At 58.4% G+C, this 20,086-nt stretch overlaps 1 protein-coding gene across 1 annotated transcript in view; it reads right to left on the bottom strand.

The window, feature by feature from the left end:
* Nucleotides 1–2,135: 2,135 nt before the first annotated feature.
* DISP3 (dispatched RND transporter family member 3) overlaps nt 2,136–20,086 on the bottom strand; it is a 35,303-nt gene continuing 17,352 nt past the window's right edge. Inside the window, exons 7-20 of the mRNA XM_047791539.1 lie at nt 18,089–18,237; nt 17,680–17,841; nt 16,293–16,454; nt 14,140–14,253; nt 13,215–13,351; nt 11,895–12,079; nt 9,415–9,545; nt 9,165–9,337; nt 8,029–8,155; nt 7,382–7,527; nt 4,871–5,030; nt 4,206–4,319; nt 3,605–3,771; nt 2,136–2,779 (exon numbers count right to left, since the gene is read on the bottom strand). Coding sequence (XP_047647495.1) covers nt 2,417–2,779; nt 3,605–3,771; nt 4,206–4,319; nt 4,871–5,030; nt 7,382–7,527; nt 8,029–8,155; nt 9,165–9,337; nt 9,415–9,545; nt 11,895–12,079; nt 13,215–13,351; nt 14,140–14,253; nt 16,293–16,454; nt 17,680–17,841; nt 18,089–18,237 — 2,290 coding nt within the window. The 3' untranslated portion in view covers nt 2,136–2,416. The remainder of the gene's footprint in view (nt 2,780–3,604; nt 3,772–4,205; nt 4,320–4,870; nt 5,031–7,381; nt 7,528–8,028; nt 8,156–9,164; nt 9,338–9,414; nt 9,546–11,894; nt 12,080–13,214; nt 13,352–14,139; nt 14,254–16,292; nt 16,455–17,679; nt 17,842–18,088; nt 18,238–20,086) is intronic.

Raw genomic sequence — 20,086 nt, 5'->3', positions numbered from 1 at the left:
AGGGCTGCCGGAGCCCCCCGTTGACCAGCCTGAATCCCCAGTCAGCCCCTTCAAGGCTGTGTGGTCCAGAGCACAACACGGCCCCTCAGCCACAACCCTCATTGCCTTTGAGGGCTTGGGTTTCATGGCTGATGGGGAAACACTTAAGGGTCAAGGATGGTGCAAATTCAATGGTTTCCACTCCAGATGCTCTAAGAACAGGCCTCTGATCCATTGTCCCTGGAACACCATCCTCTTTGTTACGACTCCCTGAGAGGCTGTACACCCTCCAGGGGGAGCCCACACGCTGGGACAGGCTGGCTGGGGTCCAGTTCTGGCTTCCCCACAGTAGCAGTGCTTTTTAGGGCCGCACCCACAGTATATGGAGATTCCCAGGCTATGGGTCCAATCGGAGCTCAGCTGCTGGCTTATGCCACAGCCACAGCAACACAGGATCCGAGCGTGTCTGTGACCTATACCACAGCTCACGGCAATGCCAGATCCTTAACCCACTGAGCAAGGCCAGGGATTGAACCCACAACCTCATGGTTCCTAGTTGGATTCATTTCTGCTGCGCCACGATAGGAACTCTGAAACATATGTTGAAGCTGAACCTGGTCCCTGCGAATGTGAGCTTATTTGGAAAAAGGACTTCGCAGGTGATCAAGTCAAGAAGAGGTCATTAGGGTCCAATACGACGTCTTTTGAGAGGAGAGGTGATGTGACCCTCGGAGAGAAGAGATGGGCATGAGAAGACGGAGGTGGAGATTGGAAGGATGTATGGACCAGTCAAAGAACACAAGGATGGCCAGCAACCAGCAGAAGCCAGGAGAGGCGCAGTGCAGACTCCCCTCAGGACCTCCGAAAGGACCACCCTGCCAACACCTTGACTTTGGATGTCCAGCCTCCAGAACCAAGACAATGAATTCCTGTTGTGACGAGCCACCCAGTTTGGGGCCCTTTGTTAGGCAACCCAAGCAAATGAAGACAAACCCTGGGAGGAGCACCTGACCCAGTAAGTGCTCTGGGTCACCTGGACCGCTAGTGATCTGTTTGTTGTCTGTCTTTACCGCCGACAGCAGGTTCAGGAGCTAATGTTTGCTCAGCAAATACTGAGCCCCGGCTCGGTGCTGGGCACGCAGTGGATGGGGACCCTGTGCCCCCCGGTTAATATTTACAGATATTAACTGGGGGTGAGCTGGCCTGGAGACCACCCTCCAGGGTGTCTTTCCCACCCTAAGGTCCCAGCTTGGCCTGTGCCCAGCTTCCAAAAGCCCCGGTGGGCAATGGCTGCCCCAAGGAAGAAAGCTACAGCATGATACCAGGCACCCCAGTGGGGATCCAGATGAGCCCCACTCCCAGTGCTCCCCCAGAGGCCCCCAACCTCACCTTGGGCCCACAGAGCACCCTGTGACCCTGCTCCCTGGAGGGTCTGGCACCTTCCACTCCACCTCTGTCTCCTTCCAGGCCCAGCCCCAACCCTCATGCCGCACTCTGGCCGGGCAGCATGAAAACGCTTAGTTATTTCAATTTTAAGAAGACGATGGAGCCAGCGATGCCTAAAATGCTCGTGTTAATGACGGCAGTCTGCATTTTCATTTCACTTGGATAAGAACTGCCTGCTGTGAGCAGGCGGCAGGCGTAGCCAGCGCCCCTTCCCTGGGGCTGCCCCCTCCCCCAAATTCCACCCCTAGAGCCGAGTGGAGGAGGTGGGGGCTCAGATCTGTGAGGGAGGCTGTGCTGGGGCCCCACGGCTTCCGGAGAGCAGGAGCACCTCGAGGCTGGGGCCGGGGATGGGTCATGCAGTACCCCAGGCTGGTCCTTCCTTCTCCCTGGCCAGGACCAAAAGGCCTGGGGAGGACCAGAGGACCAGCCAGTGCTGGTTGCCATAAGCTGATGGGGAAGGAGGGGGCAGGGGGTGCGAGGCCCTGCCCTTGACCCCACTGTGCTCTTCCTGCAAAGTCCCCAAGGGAGGCAGCTCTGGCTGTGCCGCTGACCCAGTTACAGGTCACTCACTTTGCCTCTTGGTGCCTCAGTTTTCACATCTGCAGAATGGGGACCCTGTAACACCCAGAGCACAAAGTTCTTGTGAGCATTGAGGCCGTGTGAGAGGGAAACCCCTTGCAAAAATCACCTGCTACCCCTGTGGTGACCAGGCATGGGAGGAGGCCTGGTCTCTTCCACCAGCAGGGAGAGGCCAGGGCAGCTGCCAGCAGCCCTGTGGGGTTGGGGGTGGTTGCCGGCTTCACCATCCAGCTCTGGCCGGCACTGTGACAAAGGCAGTGTGGGTCACATAGGTGGGGGACATCTGGCCCAGTTCTGGGAACGTAACTAGTTGACACCGAGCTGGGAACGAAATGCCCCAGGAGTCAGAGAATGAGCTCCTCGTCCCCACCCACTGGACCAAAGAGGTGCAAGTCCAGATGCAGTGCCAGGGCTATAGGGAGGTCCCGTTGGGCAGGGGGATCTTATAGCCGCTCTGGAGGAGCAGGAGGCAGGCGCCCAGCCCCAGGGCCCCCGCCAGGAGCACTGCACCCAGGGCTTTGAGGAAGGAAGTCCTGGTCCGGGTGAAGGAGCCGGGCGCCATGATGCCAAGCAGGGCCGTGCTGACCGTGAGCGTGTAGAGGATGGAGACGCCCGTGTTGAGGGCGACGATCTTGCCGAACTTGGCAAACGGGGCGATGATGCAGAAGAAGAGGGGCACCGTGGCGATGACCGTGGTGAGGGCGCTGGAGACGATGGCCACACCCACGTGCCGAACGGCCTCCAGCGTCCTCCACTGGCGCTGCGAGTGGGCATCCTGGGTGTGGGCGAGAGGGGAGCTGGGGTCCTCGATGCCGGAGGGGATCCCTCCCTGCCTGGGGCTCGAGATGGGGGCTTGGACTGTGGATAAACAGGCACACACTGTCCAAGGCCAGCCCGTTTCCACCTCCATGACTGGGGATAATGGCACCTGCTCACAGAGTTGGTGTGAAGATGAAAGAAACGGTTCCCTTGCAGGGAACACAGTGGGGGTGTGTTAAATGTTGCCATGACAACCAGAACACTGAATATCTGCACAGTAGGTCTTCAAAAACAGGAGCCCTGATTGGAACCGATTTCCTTCTTTTGATCAAGAGCAGCTAACTGTATAACCAATTGACATATTTATGGATGTTTCACACCAATACAATTCCAAACTGGGAAAAAAACAGAAACCCTCTGGGCCCAGAGCTGGTTTTGGCACTGAGTACACATGGGTGTGGCCTCACTTGCCGGGGGAGGGGGTAGCCTCAGGGTCATGACTGGGGCTCAGACCTGCTCCCTGGACTACTAATAAATGACTCGGACTCAGGGGCCCAAGAAGCAGGAAGGGCCCCTGGATGATCCCTGGTCCACCCCTTCACATTCACTTAGGGGGACAGAGGCTGGGGGGAGTGGACCCGCACACAGCCCACAGCGATGCTTGGCTGGAGCTGCCTTAGAATTTGAGTCTCCTGGGCACAGAGAAATGGCCCTGGAAATAGGCTCCTAGGACACATCCTGATTGGAGTCGAGCAAAGGGGTGGGGGGTGGGGGTGGCCAGCTACCCTTAGGGGCTTCTTAGCTGCACTGTGGGGAGGGGTGGGGCAGGTGGGGTGCTCACCTCGGCCTGCTGGGAGGGCAGGTTCTCTCCAGCCAGCAGGTAGCCCTCAACCAGATGGACACAGTAGTCTACGGAGGAGCCGACCAGGATGGACAGGGAGATGGCTTCCACGGCGCCCATCTCCCAGCCGCTCCAGTACATGATGGTCACCACGAGGCAGACGATGCCTGCAGGGGGCAGGGGGTGGCGGGGAGGCAGCTTGGACCAGACCCCATCCATACAGTCCTGGAGGGGTGGTGGGCCATTTCAGAGGGCCGCTGGGAATGCAGTGACGTCCACGGTAGAGCCCCTGCCTCTGGGGACAGGTGGGACAGGGAGGGACAGGACCAGAGAGAGCTGGGGGAGCCTGAAAGAGGGGACAGGCACAGCAACACCTGTCTCTGGGCTGAGAGCTCCCACCTGGTGATACCTGGTGACATCTGGCTCCCCTTGGAAGCCCATAGTCCTATGGGTGACTGTCACAGAGGCTCTTTTTGCCTGGGGTGGGGGTGGGGTGGTCGGGACACTTTCACTGGAGAGGACAGTTAAGGGCGGAGGGAATCCTGCTGACTTGAGGCCACCAGTCAGACCCCTCTCTGTTCCTGGCCCCCGACCCACTTACCCAAGATGCTCAGGAGCACAGGCAGCAGGAGCAGCACGTGGGTGGTGAACACGGCCACCGCAGCCACGCAGATGAGCAAGGAGAGGGCTAGGCCGTACAGGGCGCTCTGCACCCCTGGAAGGTGAGAGAAGAAGGCCCTCAGCTGGGCCCCACGGAGGGGTACCCACAGCCCCCTCACCCTCCTGGTTCGGAGGTCCTGGGGTCAGGCCGGTGGGCACTGTCACGGTGTCCCTCTGGGTGAGCCACTTGACCGCTCTGAGCCTGCATGTCTTCTTCATCTGTAAAATGGGGTAACAGCACCCGCTCCCTAGGCCTCAGCTGGAGGTGAAAGGGATAACACAGGTCAGGGCACAACACCCGGCTTGGCACCAAAAAGGGCTCATCTTGACAGACGGCTGCCATGATGGTCATTACCATTGCTTTCTAGGCGGCCAAATTCAGGATCACAAATGTGGCCTGATGCCCCCGGGCAGGAGGGGCCCCACACTTTGGTCTCTGATTGGTGTTCCTGGCCCCTGGGTCATCCCAGTTTCTCCGGGGCTCTTGGTCAGAATTGAGAAGACAAGTGTGGCTCAGGCCAGGTCACCTCTGCATGCCCCCCACTGCCACCCCCCCTCCCTCCGCAAGCTGGGACCCTGAGGGTGAGGGGCTGGGCTGCTGCTCGCCTATGATCTCCATGAAGATCTGCTTCCAGTGCTCGCAGGTCTGGAAGCCTCGGTGCAGGGCCGATCCCTCAGGCAGTGTCTGCAGCTGCTGCTGCAGGAAGCTCTCCCAGCGCAGGTAGTCCGAGTAGGTCTGGAAGGAGGACTTGCCCTTGTATGTGGTCTGCGGGGACAGGAGCCAGTGAGACAGGCGGGTGGCCATGGCCCATTCCCCTGTCCTTGTGACCACTGGTCTGCTCTGTGACAGCTGCGGCTGGCCCCTGGCCACCTGCACACAGAGACTGTGATTCGTGGAAGGAAGGGTGAGCCTGTCCGGGTACACGTGTGACTCTCACAGCAGCAGCAGCAGGTCCTGATGCCACCAAAGCCCCTGTTCTTTTCCAACAGAACCACTTCTGACCCCTGAACCACCCCCACCCCCACCCCCACCCCACCGACGGGCCCCTGCTCTGTGTCCCAGCTTCTGCCCATGCTGTTCCCTCTGCCTGCACAGCTGGCTCCCTCTTCTCCTTCAAGGCTCACTTAGGGTTCTGCCTCCTCTAGGAAGCCTTCCCTGATGCCCCAAGACAGACATCCTCTGGGCTCTGTAAGCCCTCGGTCGGTGCTTCTCCATCACAGTTCTCATCACTGCCCAGCAACCTGCCTGCCTCTCTCCTGCCTGGATGGTGAGTTCAGGAGGGCAGGCGGCCTGTCCAGTTCCGACTTTACAGTGAGTTGCCAGGTGTGTGTCTGAGTGCTGGTGGGGGTCGGCTGGGAAGTGATGTCCTGACATGTGGAGGAGCCCGATCAGGGATTCTTTCCTCTCTCAAACTGCCTGCAGCTTCCACCTTAAAAAAGAAGGAATGGGAGTTCCCATTGTGGCTTAGCGGAAACGAACCGGAATGGTACCCATGAGGAAGCAGGTTCGGTCCCTGGCCCTGCTCAGTGGGTTAAGGATATGGCATTGCTCTGAGCTGTGGTGTTGGTGGCAGACATGGCTCAGATCTGGCATTGCTGTGGCTGTGGCCTCCAGCTGCAGCTCCAATTCAGCCCCCTAGCTTGGGAACTTCCATATGCCATGCCTGCAGCCAAAAAAAAAAAAAAAAGGAAGGAATGAGTGAAATGAACCAATCACAAAAATCACACAGTGGTGTGTGATTCCACTTCTGCAACAAAATCCATGGGGACAGAAAGCAGAGCTGGAGCTGGATGAGGGGCGTGCGGAGTCCATGTGAAGGGGGACCGTTCCAGTTTTGCAAGGTGAAACGCTTTAGAGATGGATCATTACTGAGCTATAAGATGGTCAATTTTATTATGTCTATATTACCATGGTTAAGACTTCCTGGGGAGTTCCCATCATGCCTCAGTGGTAACAGACCTGATGAGTATCCATGAGGATGAGGGTTCAATCCCTGGCCCCGCTCAGTGGTTTAAGGATCCAGTGGGTTTAAGGATCCAGTGGGTTAAGGATCCAGTGTTGCCATGAGCTGTGGTATAGGTCACAGTCGCAGCTCAGATCCCGCACTGCTGTGGCTATGGCTCTGATTTGACTCCTAGCCTGGGAACGTCCACAAGGGGTGGCGGCCCTAAAAAGAACAACCAAACCAAAACAAACACATCTGCCTGGGCTTTGAAGTGGGGTTTGCATTACCCTGGGGCTCTCTGAGGGCTGAGAGGGGGTCCAGGCCTCCTCACTGGTGGCCAGCATCTTGGCTGTTCACGCAGTGAGTGACACAGCTGGCGGGACTGGAGCCAGAGAACAGGAATCGTCCACTTGTCACCTTGTCATATTATTCTCGTCCCCAACGCCTCCATGTGAATGACATCACTGTAGCTTCTCAACGACTGCCAGAGGGCGGGCAGGGAACTGAGATACTCCTTTCTAGAGCAGGAACTGGGGGCCAGGGGTGGCGGATGGGGACGAGCGCCTTTTGCTCAAGGACACAGACCACAGCAGCATCAGGGCCAGGACTGGACTAGGGCTTAGCTCGGATGCAGCAGCAGCAGAGCTGGCAAGCCTCACAGCGCCAAGTGCCAGGGCCGAGAAGGCTGCGGTGCCCAGGTTGGGGATGCATGTGTGTGCACATGTGTGCATGGGTGTCTCCTTGGCAGAGCCCAGGGAGCATCAGGGGTGGGAGAGGAAGCAGTGAGGTGCAGGCTGGCTTGTCCCCTGGCTTCTAATCTCTCCCAGGAAGGCCCAGCACAGTGGCAGAGGGAAGCATTGCGAACTGTCACCTGCCCCAGCCAAAGGGTGTGGACCTCAGGCCGTGGGGAGGCAGGTGGTGGGAGCTGGCTGGCGTCCCGTGTAGCACGATGGCCGTGCTCGGTGACCAGATGGCCTTGTTTAGCCCTGCAGACTGACACTCACCAACCCTGTGACCTTGGGCAAAGCAATTTCACCCCTCTGGGTCTCAGGATCCCCTCCAAAGAGCAACCCCTCTGCTCTGCTCCGGAGTGGGGGTGGGGGCCAGCGATGACAGCGCACTCTGTGAGGCCAGAGCACCACCTGCACCTGGCGGCCCGCCCGGGGCTCACCGATTCAAAGGCCATGGAGATCCATTGCACTCGGCCATCCTTGACACCCACGGCCCCGTGTGACAGCTGCCCTGGGAGCAGGTGGGGCTCGGGCAGCTCCTTGCACTCGGGGTGCAACATCTGCAGGAAGGAGGAGATGCTGTAGCCTGCAGGGAGAGGGGGAGGTGGGTCGGGGGGGGCACCCAGGAAGGGAGCACCTCTTGCCCCCCCATCCCATGCATGCATGTGTGCTCACCCATCTGGGAGCAGGTGTGCAAGGGGCACACGCCCTTCCCCCAACCTTTGAGTTTAAAAAATGTCTGGAGCCCCTGGCAATGTCATCAGGAGAGCCCCGCTGTGTCCCAAGTAATCACCAGCGGGCAGCCCCCTGCTTCACTCTCAGTCATGGAAAAGCTACTCCTGCAGGTGCAGCGCCACACGCCACACACCTCCCCACACCTGTGTGGCTCGGTGCCAGTTCACCTTCAGGCATGCGCCTGCTCTCCTTTGGAAGATGCGCACACCCTTGATGAAGGACTGGATATTCTCAAGCACAGACACAGGTGTGCAGCCATGCCCATGCCAGGCACATGTGTCCTCAGGGCTGCCCACTCTTGGACCCCGTGCCCCCATCCGCCCTCCCTCCCAGGCACTGGCTCCCCTCGCACCTGAGGGCAGGCACTGGGCCCCGCCTGGCTTCACCAGCTCCGAGTTGCCCGCGATGGCCTTGCAGAGGCGACACAGGTGCCCGATTTCTTTGAAGAGGTCAAAGCTGCTGTCGTAGACGACGCTGCCCTTTCCCAAGGAGACACAAGCCGGCGCAGCTGCTCAGTGAGTTGGGAACTCAGTCCTGGGCCCCAGCCCTGGGGAGGAACCGCTGGCAGCTCCCCTCCATCGCCCGCTGCTGTTCTCAGGACCCTCTGCTTGGTGGCTCGCAGTCCTGGCCCAGGCCGCTCTACCCGGCTCCCCGCAGTGTCTCCCCTCCCATCACTGCCCACCCCAGTGAGCCCCCTCGGCCCCCGGTCCTTGCTTTCACTCACTATGCGTGCACCTGTCTCTGCCTGCCCCCTCCCTCCACACCTGGGCTCCCCGCCTGGCCCTTCCCTTTGCACCTGGGCTCCCTGCCTGTCCCCTCCCTCCACACAGCCACCTCCTGTCTGTTCTCCAGCACCTGCCTCCCCTCCTCCCCACGCCTCTTCTGAACACCTGCAGACTCACGGGCCAGACTGTGTTGATCGCCTCTGACCCCGCCTGGCTCCCAAATCACTTTGTGTCTCAAACCCTGTACCCCCAGCCTGGCCGACTTCCCAAAGCAGGGGTTTCGACCAACCCTACCCACATCCATGACCCTTCCCTCCACGTGGCAGGCCCAGGGCCACCCACTGCTCCAGCAGCCTCCTCCCCTCCAACTCCCAGGAGCCCAGCACCAGGCAGACCAGCCCGAGCAAGGGCACCACAGCCAAGGACGCGGCAAGGGCTCTGGGCACAGAGAGGGCTTCCTGCAGGAGGAGGGCGGGGAGGTTTTACATCTGTATTCACCTCGCCTCTAGCCCTAGTGATGCAGGGCAGCCGGCTCAGGCCTGACTGTGCCCAGATTCCTGGGCGATTCTAAGAGCTCAACCTTGCTCAGTCCTCGAGAGAAATGGTGTCCCAGGAGTCCATGGGGACCTATCTGGGCTGGAAGAGCAGTCAAGGAGCCAAGAGGCAGCGTGGGGAGCTGGGCTGGTGGCCTCTGGGCTGGTACTTGTTTGCAGGCCTGGTGTGGCCGGGCCCTTTGGCATCTGCCCAATGTGGGCCCACGTACCGGGTCTCCGATGACATGGTTGTCTACCTGCTGCGTGCGGTTGATGCCAATGATGCCAAAGACCACGAAGACCATGGCCCCCGTATCCACCAGCGGCCGCACTGCCGGCTTCCCGCAGCCTGTGTTCATGCAGGGGTTGAAGCCGAAGGTGGCGGAGAGGTGGGCCTTGGGCACTGCGGAGGGAGTCAAAGCTGTACGGGGAGGTGGGGCCCGGGCTCCAAAGGCCCCGCGGCAGCCTCCCCACATGTACCTTTCTCGCTGGGCACGTAGAAGAAGCCCTTGGTCGGCCCGTCGGGGCTGGAGTTAAGCAGGCAACCGGGAGGTGCCATGCACACGCGCCCGTGGAAAGGGGGCTTGTGGGACTGGGCAAAGTATAGCTTCCTGTGGAGGCAAGGGAGGCCAGGACTGAGGCTGGGAAGGCCAGGAGGGGTTGGGGAGGCTAGGCAAAGGCGGCTGAGGGTGGGGGATGGGAGAGCACAGGGGATGGACTCAGGCTCCTCCAGCACAGGATTAATCTTAGGTTCAGGGTTGGGATTTGGGCCAGTTCAAGGCCAGCCCTTGCCAAGACCCAACCTATTTAGTCCCCTCATTGCCTGTCCCCTATTTATTTATTATTTATTTTTTGCTTTTTAGGGCCGCACCCACAGCATATGGAGGTTCCTAGGCTAGGAGTCAAATCAGAGCTGTAGCCGCCAGTCTACTTCATAGCCGTAGCAACGCAGGATCCGAGGCGCATCTGCCACCTACACCATAGCTTATGGCAACGCTGTAACCTTAACCCATTGAGTGAGGCCAGGGATCGAACCCTCATCCTCATGGATACTAGTCAGGTTCTTAACCTGCTGAGCCACAACAGGAACTCCCTCCCCTCTCTCCTTAAGTCTCTTTGCAGGATGGAAAAGACTAGCAGTTTCCAAACTGTCCTCCGGAGGTGCAAGAATTCAGAGAGCCCCACGGCCAGCCTTGGGGTTGCTGCCCAGAAGCCCCTGCCTGGCCTTAATCTGAACAGTAGCCTCAAGATTCTGTTTGAAGAAAGGATTCCACAGTCAGCTTACTTACCACTGGACTTGATGTAGCTCAAGGTTCTTTCTAGAATGTTCTAAGCTCATCCAGGCAGCCTGACCCTGGTGATTGTTGCCTATGTGAGGAGCGTGCCCAGCCCTGGAGTGCAGGCAGAGGGACCCCAAGCCCCCAAGCCAAGGTGTGTCAGGCTGAAGGGCCCAGTGAGCCCACTCTGGTCACCCCCCTGCCCCAAGTGGCTGCTCCCCATCCCGAGGCCAGGCCCTGTCACAGACCCAGTTCCCCTGCGTCACCAGTGCAGGCTCCGTGTGGCTGTTCTCTGGACTATTGCAGTAGTGGGCTCTTTCTTTCAGAGCACGTATCGCCACTTGTCATGACACTGCGCTTGACTTGTTAGCTGCTGCCTCCCGCTAGTCGGCTGGAGGGCGGAAGTCCCATCTGCCTTGTTTACCATCCCCGGGACGAGCCCCGTGCAGGTTCACGGTCGTGCTCAGTGTTTGTTAAATGAACGAGTAGCCCTGAGCTAACACAGCCTCCGCGATCAGAACACGGGGGAGAAGGCCTGGGACAAACTGCCCCCCGCTGGCCCGGAGCCCCTCAAGGCACAGAGCTCAGTCATTCATCAGGTTTTCGGGGGCACTCACTCCACGCCAGGCTCTAGGCAGGGCGTGCGGATACAGGAGGTAAATACAACACACACAGACCCTCTCCTGTCACCTTACGGTCTGAGGGAGGGGGAACGTTCAGGACATAATTTCTGGATCGTATGTATTGAGAGCGCAGACAGTGCCTTGGAGAGGAAAGCAGAGCTCGCTCATTCATTCATTCATTCCTTCAGTGTTTCCTGAGCACCTGCTATGTGCCAGGCGTGGAATACAGTGCAGAACAGTGGTAGGGCGCTCCCTGCGGGTGTCTACGTGCTGCTGAGGCAAGAGAGATGATAAACCAGGAGGTTGGTGTGATTCCAGGGGGTGATGGGAGCCAGAAAGACAGCAGGGGGAGAGATTAACATGGCTCTTTTAGGCCAGGGCTTCTGGTCAGGGACGACCTTGGGCGGGTGTGGGTGGGGATCTGGGTTGAAGACCGGAACCCTGCAAAGAAGTCAGTGTCAGCAGGAGCTGGGAAGGGCATTCTAGGCTGTGCCAAGGGCAGATTCAAAGGCTCCGAGATGGATGGCTTGGTGTGCTGAGGGGCAGCCCATGGCCACTGGGCCTCCTGCGGAGCAGGCCAGAGGGAGAAGGGCAGATGGGGATGCTGATTGCCATCTGATCTTGGTGTCCCCCACTCCTGGGCAGAGGAATGTCTCAACAGATGTGTGGAAATGGACTGGGGTTTCTATTTTTTTCTTTTCTTTCTTTTTTTGTTTTTAGGGCCGCACGTGTAGCATATGGAAATTCCCAGGCTAGAGGTCGAATCAGAGCTGCAGCTACCAGCCTATATCACAGCCACAGCAACTTGGGATCCCAGCTGAGTCTGCAACCTACATGACAGGCTCACGGCAACGCTGCATCCTTAACCCACTGAGGGAGGCCAGGGATTGAACCCACATCCTCATGGTTCCTAGTTGGGTTCATGACCGCTGAGCCACAGCGGGAACTCCCATGGACAGGGGTTTCTTAACAGTGCCTGCGGACGTCTATCCGCAGACCAGGGCTGGGGGTCGGGGGTCGGGGCAAACACGCGGGCCAGGCTCATCCTCAAGGCTGTTACCGAGTGTGCTGCTGCTCCTTGGCGGCCACGTAGAAGCTGAAGTCAAACTTCCAGCCCCGCTTGGCGTCGCAGGCCAAGGTCGTCACCATCCACTTGCGGGAGGGGCTCGCCGCCTGGAGCAGCCCTACTGTAGACACACAAGCGGTCAGCTTCTTGGTGAAGTTACCAAAAGGCGCTCTATACACCTAAGCAGTGGATCGACAGAGACAAGACAGGTGACTCCGCGAGGCTGCCTCGGCCTGGGCCCGGCCTCAGGCTCTGCCCCCTCCCTCCTTGGAGTGCTCCCTGTCCCCTGCCCCCATTCCGGCCCCTCAGAGTGGGAGAGGGAGCCCCGGGCAGAGGCTCAGGAGGCCAGTGTTCGAGCTTCAAGATGGGGCGAGTCCTCCCCTCCTCTCTGAGCCTCAGTTTTCACCTGCGGATCTGCTCTGAGCCAGGCCCGGAGCTGGGCTCTGAGGATACAGCAGCCAGCCCGACGGGCTCGTCCCTGTCCTCCCGGAGCTGCCAACTGTGATGGCTTCGGGGTCTTTTAAGGGCTTTGAATCAAGTATTAGGATGATAAGACACAGGGTGAGTGGGGCAGCAGCAGAGGAGGGCAAACAGAGCAGGAGGGCAGGCCAGGGCTCCAGGAGCAGGTGACATTTATGCTGAGACCCGAATGGGGAGCCCGCTGCATGTAAGCTGGAAGAAAAGCTTTCCAGGCAGCAGGAACCGCCACACAACGTCAGAGCCGGGGAACGCCTCACAGACCCTCGTCTTTCAGATGGAAATAGAAACCCCGAACAAATGAGTCAACATGTGTAACTGTCAGCCTGGAGGGGTAACAGGGTAGAGGAATACAAGCCAGTCCTGACAGGGAAACCCTGGGGCCCGGGGGTGGCCCTGTGAGGCTCTATTCTGGGGAACTGGACTGGCTGCCGAGCCCAACAATGTAACAAATGGCTCCACTGATTGAGCACCTAGATATTACACACACACAGGCCTTGGCTGGTGTACCTCCCACAACCTTGGCTGGTACTTTTCACATCCCCATGTCACAGATGAGGAAACTGAGGCTCAGAGAGATAACGTCATCTTCCCAAAGACACCCAGGTCATAAATGGCAGAACCAGAATCGGACCCAGGTCTGGCTGATTCAGCAGCCCGCGCTCTTGCCCCTCTGCCGGTCCCTGCTGCAGACCCGGCTGACGGTGGGAGGCAGTCCTTCTCTGCCAATAGCAGCTTCAGCCTTGCAGACCCCAGGGTGGCCAGTGCCCACCAGCATGGCATCGAGGGCCCCCTCCCCTGGTAGTGGCAGCTCGCTGCATGAGGGCCCGGGCTCACCTGGAAGGAGGGCACCTCCCCGTCCCCGGGGGACACGATCTGCCAAGGGGCAGGCAGGCTGGCATTGAGGGAGAACCTATAGACAGCCGGGTGGCCTCTGCTCTTCACCTTGGAGATGTACACGGTGCCTGCGGAGTCTAGGGACAAACGAGGGGTGGAGGAGGGGGACAGTCATCTCGCCTGGCTTCCCCTGACCCTGCGGCAGCCCAGCCTCTGGTCCGGTGACGGACGACCTGGCCTTGACCTTGGGCTCATCTCCGAATGTTGGCTCTGTTCCTTTCTGCTGGACGGAGCCCACAGCCGTGATGGAGGAGCTGACACTGGGACGGGGTGACGGCACAGGCGGAGGGAGGGACAGGGGTGGCGGAAGCTGTGGTGAAGATGTGCCAGAAGGGACGGGGGTCGCGGCAGTGATGGGGATGGTGGGGATTCGTTCACTGACATGAATGGTGAGGCTGGGCTGGTGGTGACGATGGTGGGCATAGAGGGGGGCTGGTGGCCATGGGTGACAAGGGCATATGGAACTTCCGCCTGTGGGGGGGTTAATTCCCATGTGTATCCCAGCATCCCACCTCTGACAGAGACCCTAGAAGGCATGCCAGCCTCCTGCGTTCAGGCGGCCCCTGCCCTCCCCCAGACATTCAGGATGGATCTGGTATACAAGGCAGACTCATGGGGCACCACAAGCCAGGCTGGGATGGTGGCAGGAGGGGACTGCCCTGTTCTGGCCGAGTGGAGCTGTTGGGACGAAGGGCGAAGGTCTCAAGTTCACCCCTCCCCCACGCGATCCTTCCACAGTGACCCGGGAACCCAGGCTGGCAGGAGAATCAAGACTGGATTTAATCTGCTCTCCCCCCAGCCTCCCCCCCGGCACCAGGCAGGACCTCCTGGTACCCCACCCAACCAGGCCACATGCCCCACTTACCCTGCAGGGTGGTCTCAGGCCGGCCAGTCCAGGAAACCCCTGAGCCCCGCTTCTTCTTCTCCAGGGATGTCCGGATGTTGTTCTGTAGGCTGTGGGGCTTCTCCTGGAACAGACCTACCCCCCACCCCAGCCATGTTAGGACAGAAGGGTCTCCCTGGATGGGCAGGGCCAAGAGTGGAACAATGACAACCCCAGGCTGGGGATCAAACTGGCATCTCCACAAAAACAAGCCAGATCATTAACCCACTGCACCATAGCGAGAACTCCTATTTTTCTTCCTTTCTATCTTCCTTTCTGCCTCCCTTCCTCCCTCCCTTCCTTCCTTCGTTCCTTTCTTTCTTTGTCTTTTTAGGGCAGCACCCATGGCATATGGAAGTTCCCAGGCTAGGGGTTGAATTGGAGCTACAGCTGCCGGCCTACACCACAGCCACAGCAACACAGGATCCAAGTCGCATATGAGACCTATACCACAGCTCACGGCCACTCCAGATCCTTAAACCACTGAGTGTGGCCAGGGATCGAACCCACATCCTATCGGATCCTAGTCGGGTTCGTTTCGCTGAGCCACAAAGAGAACTCCTGTTTTTAGTTTTCTAATGAGAGAAATTTTACACCTCCGAAAATTTGATCCTCACAATAATCCTAAGAGGTTGTTATTATTAACCCCATCAGACCAAGAAGGAGGCAGAGTTTCAGGGAAGTCACATGACCTGCAGGGGCTGTGAGAGGCAGAGCCCTATGAGGAACAATCTTGTCTGTCCCTAAAGCTGAAGCTCTTTCTGCTACAATGCGTAGGGTCCCCTTAAGAGGCAATTCAGAGGCTGAGAGAGAGAGGGGTTGGGGGCTGGACTCTGGCTGGGAGTCCAGGAGCTTCGGGATCATCCTGGGGCTTGTCCATCTGTGAAATGGGAGTAGGTATGGCTTTTTGCCTCCAGGCCCTGAGGGATGATGGGAAGACTGGCAGCACAGTGAGACTGGATTGGAATTTGATGCACAGGCAGGTGGGAGAGGAGCTGGAAAAGCAGCGGGGCTGCCTGCCTCCAATTTAGGAGGGGCTCCCGAGCACCTTTCTGAGCTGCAGCCGATTATTATCATGCATTTGGCTAATGCCATTACCAAGGGGAAGGCCAGGTTAATCTGAACACTGCCCTAATTAGATGAAGGCAATTACAGCAGTCAGTGGGTCTTCCCCCAGGAGCTGGAAGCACTCACCCAAGCATCTTCTCATTTGGTTTCTAACTACCCAGCAAAGCGGTATGACCTTGGCTCGATGTCCCCCCGCCCCCAACCCTGACCTCAGGCTCCCCTCTGGAAGATGAGAGCCTGGATCAGACAAAGTGTAAGGCAAGGCGGCATCTTCATCTCCCCTCTTTGCTCAGCCCGGGCTCGCACTCCATCACCACCTTGTAGATTTCACCTCCTAAAACCCTCTTGACTCCACTGCCACCATCAGCACACTGGCCACAGCCCCCACCATCTCTCATCTAGGTGATCACACCGGCTCCTACCTGGTCTCCTGGCCACGTTTCACCAAGCACACAGCACCAGGAGAGGCTTGATCATGGCCTCTCTCTGCTTAAAAAACCTCCACTAGCTTCCAGTGACAATTGCAATAAAATCAAGACTCCTCACTTCAACCCAGCAGGTGCTGCCCCAGCCCATCTGGGGAGCCTTAGCTCCTGCAACTCCCTCTCTCCAACTTGACCCCGGTCTTTTCCACCCTGGCACTCTCCTCTGTCTAGACCACATCCCTTCTCCCCCTCCCAGCTTGCCTAAGCCCTTCCCATTCCACAAGTCTTGGCTTAGACGCTGCCTCCTCCAAGAAGCCTTCCATGATGCTCGGCTCCCCAGGCTCCCTGCTTTTGGTCCACTTGGTCCACTACAGACCAGATCTACTAGTATAAGAGCTGCCTTAGCAGTGGAATGAATGCGCAGAGTTCAGGAAGCTTGTCTCACCCACTGCAGTTTCTCCAGCACCAGCGCAGCTGGCACCTAGAATGTATTTGTTTAATGAAATGTGGAAATTCTGAGGCTTGGAGGATTTGCCTGAGGTCACGCAGTGACGGGGAGCCTGGATCTTGCATCTCTTGTCTTTGAGATCTAGACTCCAAAGGCGGCAGAGGCCCACAGGAGGCCATACCGGAGACCCTCACCCGAACAGGTGATGCAGGAGATGCCTTCAGCACTCAGGTTGTACTTGAGGTCCAGCAGCACCTGGATGTTGGTATCAGGCCGGAAGAGCAGCGGGGCCCGGCTGGCAGGGCGGAGCCGGCTGGCAAACACCAGGGATAGGATGAGGATGGAGACAAAGAGTCCTGCAAGGAAAGGACAGGCAAGGCGGGGGGCTGGGTCTGGGCGGCACACCCATCACTGGGGCCTCCAGGGCCCAGGGAAAGAGTGGCTTCCTTTACGCAGGTGGGAGAGGGCTGGGAGGCAGGTACCCCAAGGGAGGGGGCAGAGGTCCAGCACCCCAGCCTATTGGTCCTCCAGGGGTAGGGGCCGGTTGTTAGGTGTGTCATTTGGGGGTCAGGATATAAGCTACAAGCCAGTTAGCATAAGCAGCTGGCACACCCCACTTGATCTTACACAACCTTAAACACTAATGATAATGATGATGATAGAGGCACTTAACTTTTATTGAGCACTTACTGCATGCCATACGCTGGGCTAAGTTTTTTTTTTTTTTTTTAATTTTATGGCCATACCCATGGCATATGAAGTTCCCAGGCCAGGGGTTGAATCTGAGCTGCAACTGCAGCAACGCTAGATTCTTGACCCACTACACTGGGTAGGGGATTGAACCTATGTCTCCACAGTAACCGGAGCTGCTACAGTCAGATTCTTAACCCACTGGGCCACAGCAGGAACTCACACTATGGCTTTCCTCACAACTGCCTTATCAGACAGCATTCTTGTCCTCCGTTACAGGACAGGAAACTGAGCCTCAGACTAACTGGCCTAGGCAAGGTGACACTGCCAGTACGTGGCAGAATTAGGATCCCAACTCAGGGAGTTCCTGTGGTGGCTCAGCAGAAACGAATCTGACTAGGATCCATGAGGTTGCAGATTCGATTCCTGGCTTCACTCAGGGGGGTTAAGGAACCAATGTTGCCGTGAGCTGTGATGTAGGTCGAAGATGCGGCTTAGATTCCGAGTTGCTGTGGCTCTGGCGTAGGCTGGCATCTGCAGCTCCGATTCAACCCCTAGCCTGGGAACTTCTGTTTACCGTGGGTGCAGCCCTGAAAAAAAAGGATCCCACCTCAGCCAAGTTGGTCTAACGCCAGAGCCCAAGCACTGGGCACTCTGCTCTGCTGCCCAGCACGATGACTGGCACACAGTAGGTGCTCAGGAAGCAAGAGCTATTGTGGGACCAGCTTCATTCTACACGGGTAGGAGGTAAAGCTCCAAGAGAGCGAGCCTCTGAGCTCCAGCTCATTCGTGGGACGGGGGCAGGCTCCCAGTGCCTGCATGTCCTTTGAGGGGGTCTGTCCCCAACAAGAAGTTGTAAGATGCGGGCAGGAGAGCAGAGAGCTCACTTACCCACAATCACCCAACGGCTCTTGACAGCAGACCACAGGACCCAGTTGTGCAGCAGCTCCTGCAGCTGGATGATGAGCTGGCCCCGGCTGCCCCTGTCAGGAGCCGGCCCCAGGCCCTCAGGGGGCATGGACACCAGGGAAACGTCTCCCAGCTCCAGCGACACTGCTGGGGTAGAGCAGTGGCCCATCAGAGGGCTGGCCCAGAAGCGGGTCAGAGCCCAACCTGGCCTCTAGCCTCTCCAGGGAAGCTTGATAGGGATTCCCACAGCCCTCTCACCCAGCCTCCAGCTCAGGACCAGCCTGTCCTCAAGCCACCTTGACAAGGGTTACTCCCCGCAGCCGGCCCCCATCCCTGGAGGCGGCCCCCGGTCTCGCCAGGCCCAGTGGGGCAGGCCTGCACCAGCTCTCACCTGGCTCCTCCTCCACGTTCAGCAAGGGGATGTCGTCATCCAGGTAGGGCATGGGGCCCTGTGCAGGGCTGCCCCCCGCCGGCTCGGGAGTCACAAACATGCCCCCTGGGAAGTGCAGGGAGCTCTTGCGGCCACATTTTTGGTGGCAGCTATGGAGAGAGTCAGGGGCAGGGATGAGTGCCGGGGATCTCATGAGTGGGCGGGGCAGGGCCCTGGCTTCACATGAATTCAAGGATCACAGGGTGGCTACATTTCACATAGGACACACATCACACACTGCCAAGAACCTGCGCCTGACAGCTCTCCACAGCATCTCCCCCAGGGCCTCGGGTACCACGCCTCTTCTGGATGACAGCAGCTGTTATCCAGGGAGAGGGAAGATGACACGCAGCTGCCCAGACATCAAGGGGACCAAAGCAGGGGTCATGCCTCTTCTGTCGTGTGGCCTCAGGGCCCTGACACCGGGAGGATGGAGAAGCGGGGCTGTGCTAAGGCTGAGGCTGCAGCGGAGTCCTGGGCTGGACTGAATGTGGGACCCGGGACTCGCCCTAGAGACTGGGGACGAGAATGATGGACACAGGGAACCTATTGAGTGCTATGTGCCAGGCGTGAGCTGTGGGCCGCCCGTGGATACTCTCACTGAATCCTTACGCCCATTCTATAGAACAGGAGACTGAGACACAGAGAGGTCAAGTAATAAGCCCTTGGTTCCAAAGCTGCCAGGCAAAGGGGCTGAGGCTGGACAGGACTGGGCAGACTGCTGCGTCCACTGCCCCAGACTGAGTGTGGGGTGGGGCTGAGTTGGTGCTTCTGTCAAGATTAGAAATGAGGAGCCCTTTGCCTAAGTCACTTTGCTTCTATATCACAACATTGTCATAGAAAGAGTCAAACCTTTCTTTTTTGTCTTTGTTTGTAGGGCTGCACCCATAGCATACAGCAGGTCCCAGGCTAGGGGCTGAATTGGAGCTGCAGCTGCCGGCCTACACCACAGCCACAGCAACTCAGGATCCAAGCCGTGTCTGTGACCACAGCTCATGGCAAAATCGGATCCTTAACCCACTGAGTGAAGCCAGGGATCGAACCCTCATCCTCACAGTTACTAGTCAGATTTATTACCACTGAGCCACAACGGGAACTCCCAGAAAGAGTAGCCTCTTCATGTCCACAGAGCAGATGGCTGCACCTCAGCCTTGTGCAGTGCCCAACCTGTACCACCATGTGTGGCAGCCCTGAAGAGGGTATGCACGGGAGAGCTGAGTCATCCATCTCGGGCCCGAGGCTGAGCTTCCCACTGGCCTCTCATCTCCTTCCCGCCCTTCCTTGGCTCACCAAGGTCAGGTGGATGCTGTCACGGACCCCTGATATTCCTGCCTGTGTGTGCCCTGCCTGGAGCCCAGACCCTCCATCATTCCTCAGGGCTCCCAGCCCAGGCAGCCCCCAGGCATGATTCCATGTGGCCACCCTCCCTCCTCCCCCGACCAACTGGCCCACAAGACTCAACCCACAGTAGCAGCTCTGGGCTGATCTATTCAACCCTGCACATGGCTCACTGCGTCTAAATATTGTCTTTCCCCCGGGGATGACAACCCCAAGGACATTTAACATGGTGGCCAAGAGCGTGGGCTCCTGAGTCAGATTACGGACTCTCAATCTTGGCTCTGCTGTCTATTAAACAGCAGAAAGTTGCCCAGCCTCTCCAGGCCTTCATTTCCTCGTCTGTAAAATGGGTGAAATAAGAGGACCAGCTTTCCAGGGTCCTGGGGGCTGGGGTGGTGAGAGCAAGACTTGTACAAAAGCATGTGCCCAGTTCTCAGCACATAGTAGGTGTTCGAATCTAACTACCAGACAGGATTCTCTTTTGCCTTTCCTCCCCCAGCAGTGCCCAGCATAGGACTAGGCATACAGAAGGTGCTCAATAGAGGAGTTCCTGCTGTGGCACGACAGGATCGGCAGCATCTTGGGAGTACTGCGACGCAAGTTCGATCCCTGGCCCGACAC

The sequence above is a fragment of the Phacochoerus africanus genome, chromosome 8, assembly GCF_016906955.1.
Source record: "Phacochoerus africanus isolate WHEZ1 chromosome 8, ROS_Pafr_v1, whole genome shotgun sequence".
Taxonomy (NCBI): Eukaryota; Metazoa; Chordata; class Mammalia; order Artiodactyla; family Suidae; genus Phacochoerus; species Phacochoerus africanus.
The sequence above is the reverse complement of the archived record's forward strand: the minus strand, read 5'-3'. Positions and strand labels throughout refer to the sequence as shown.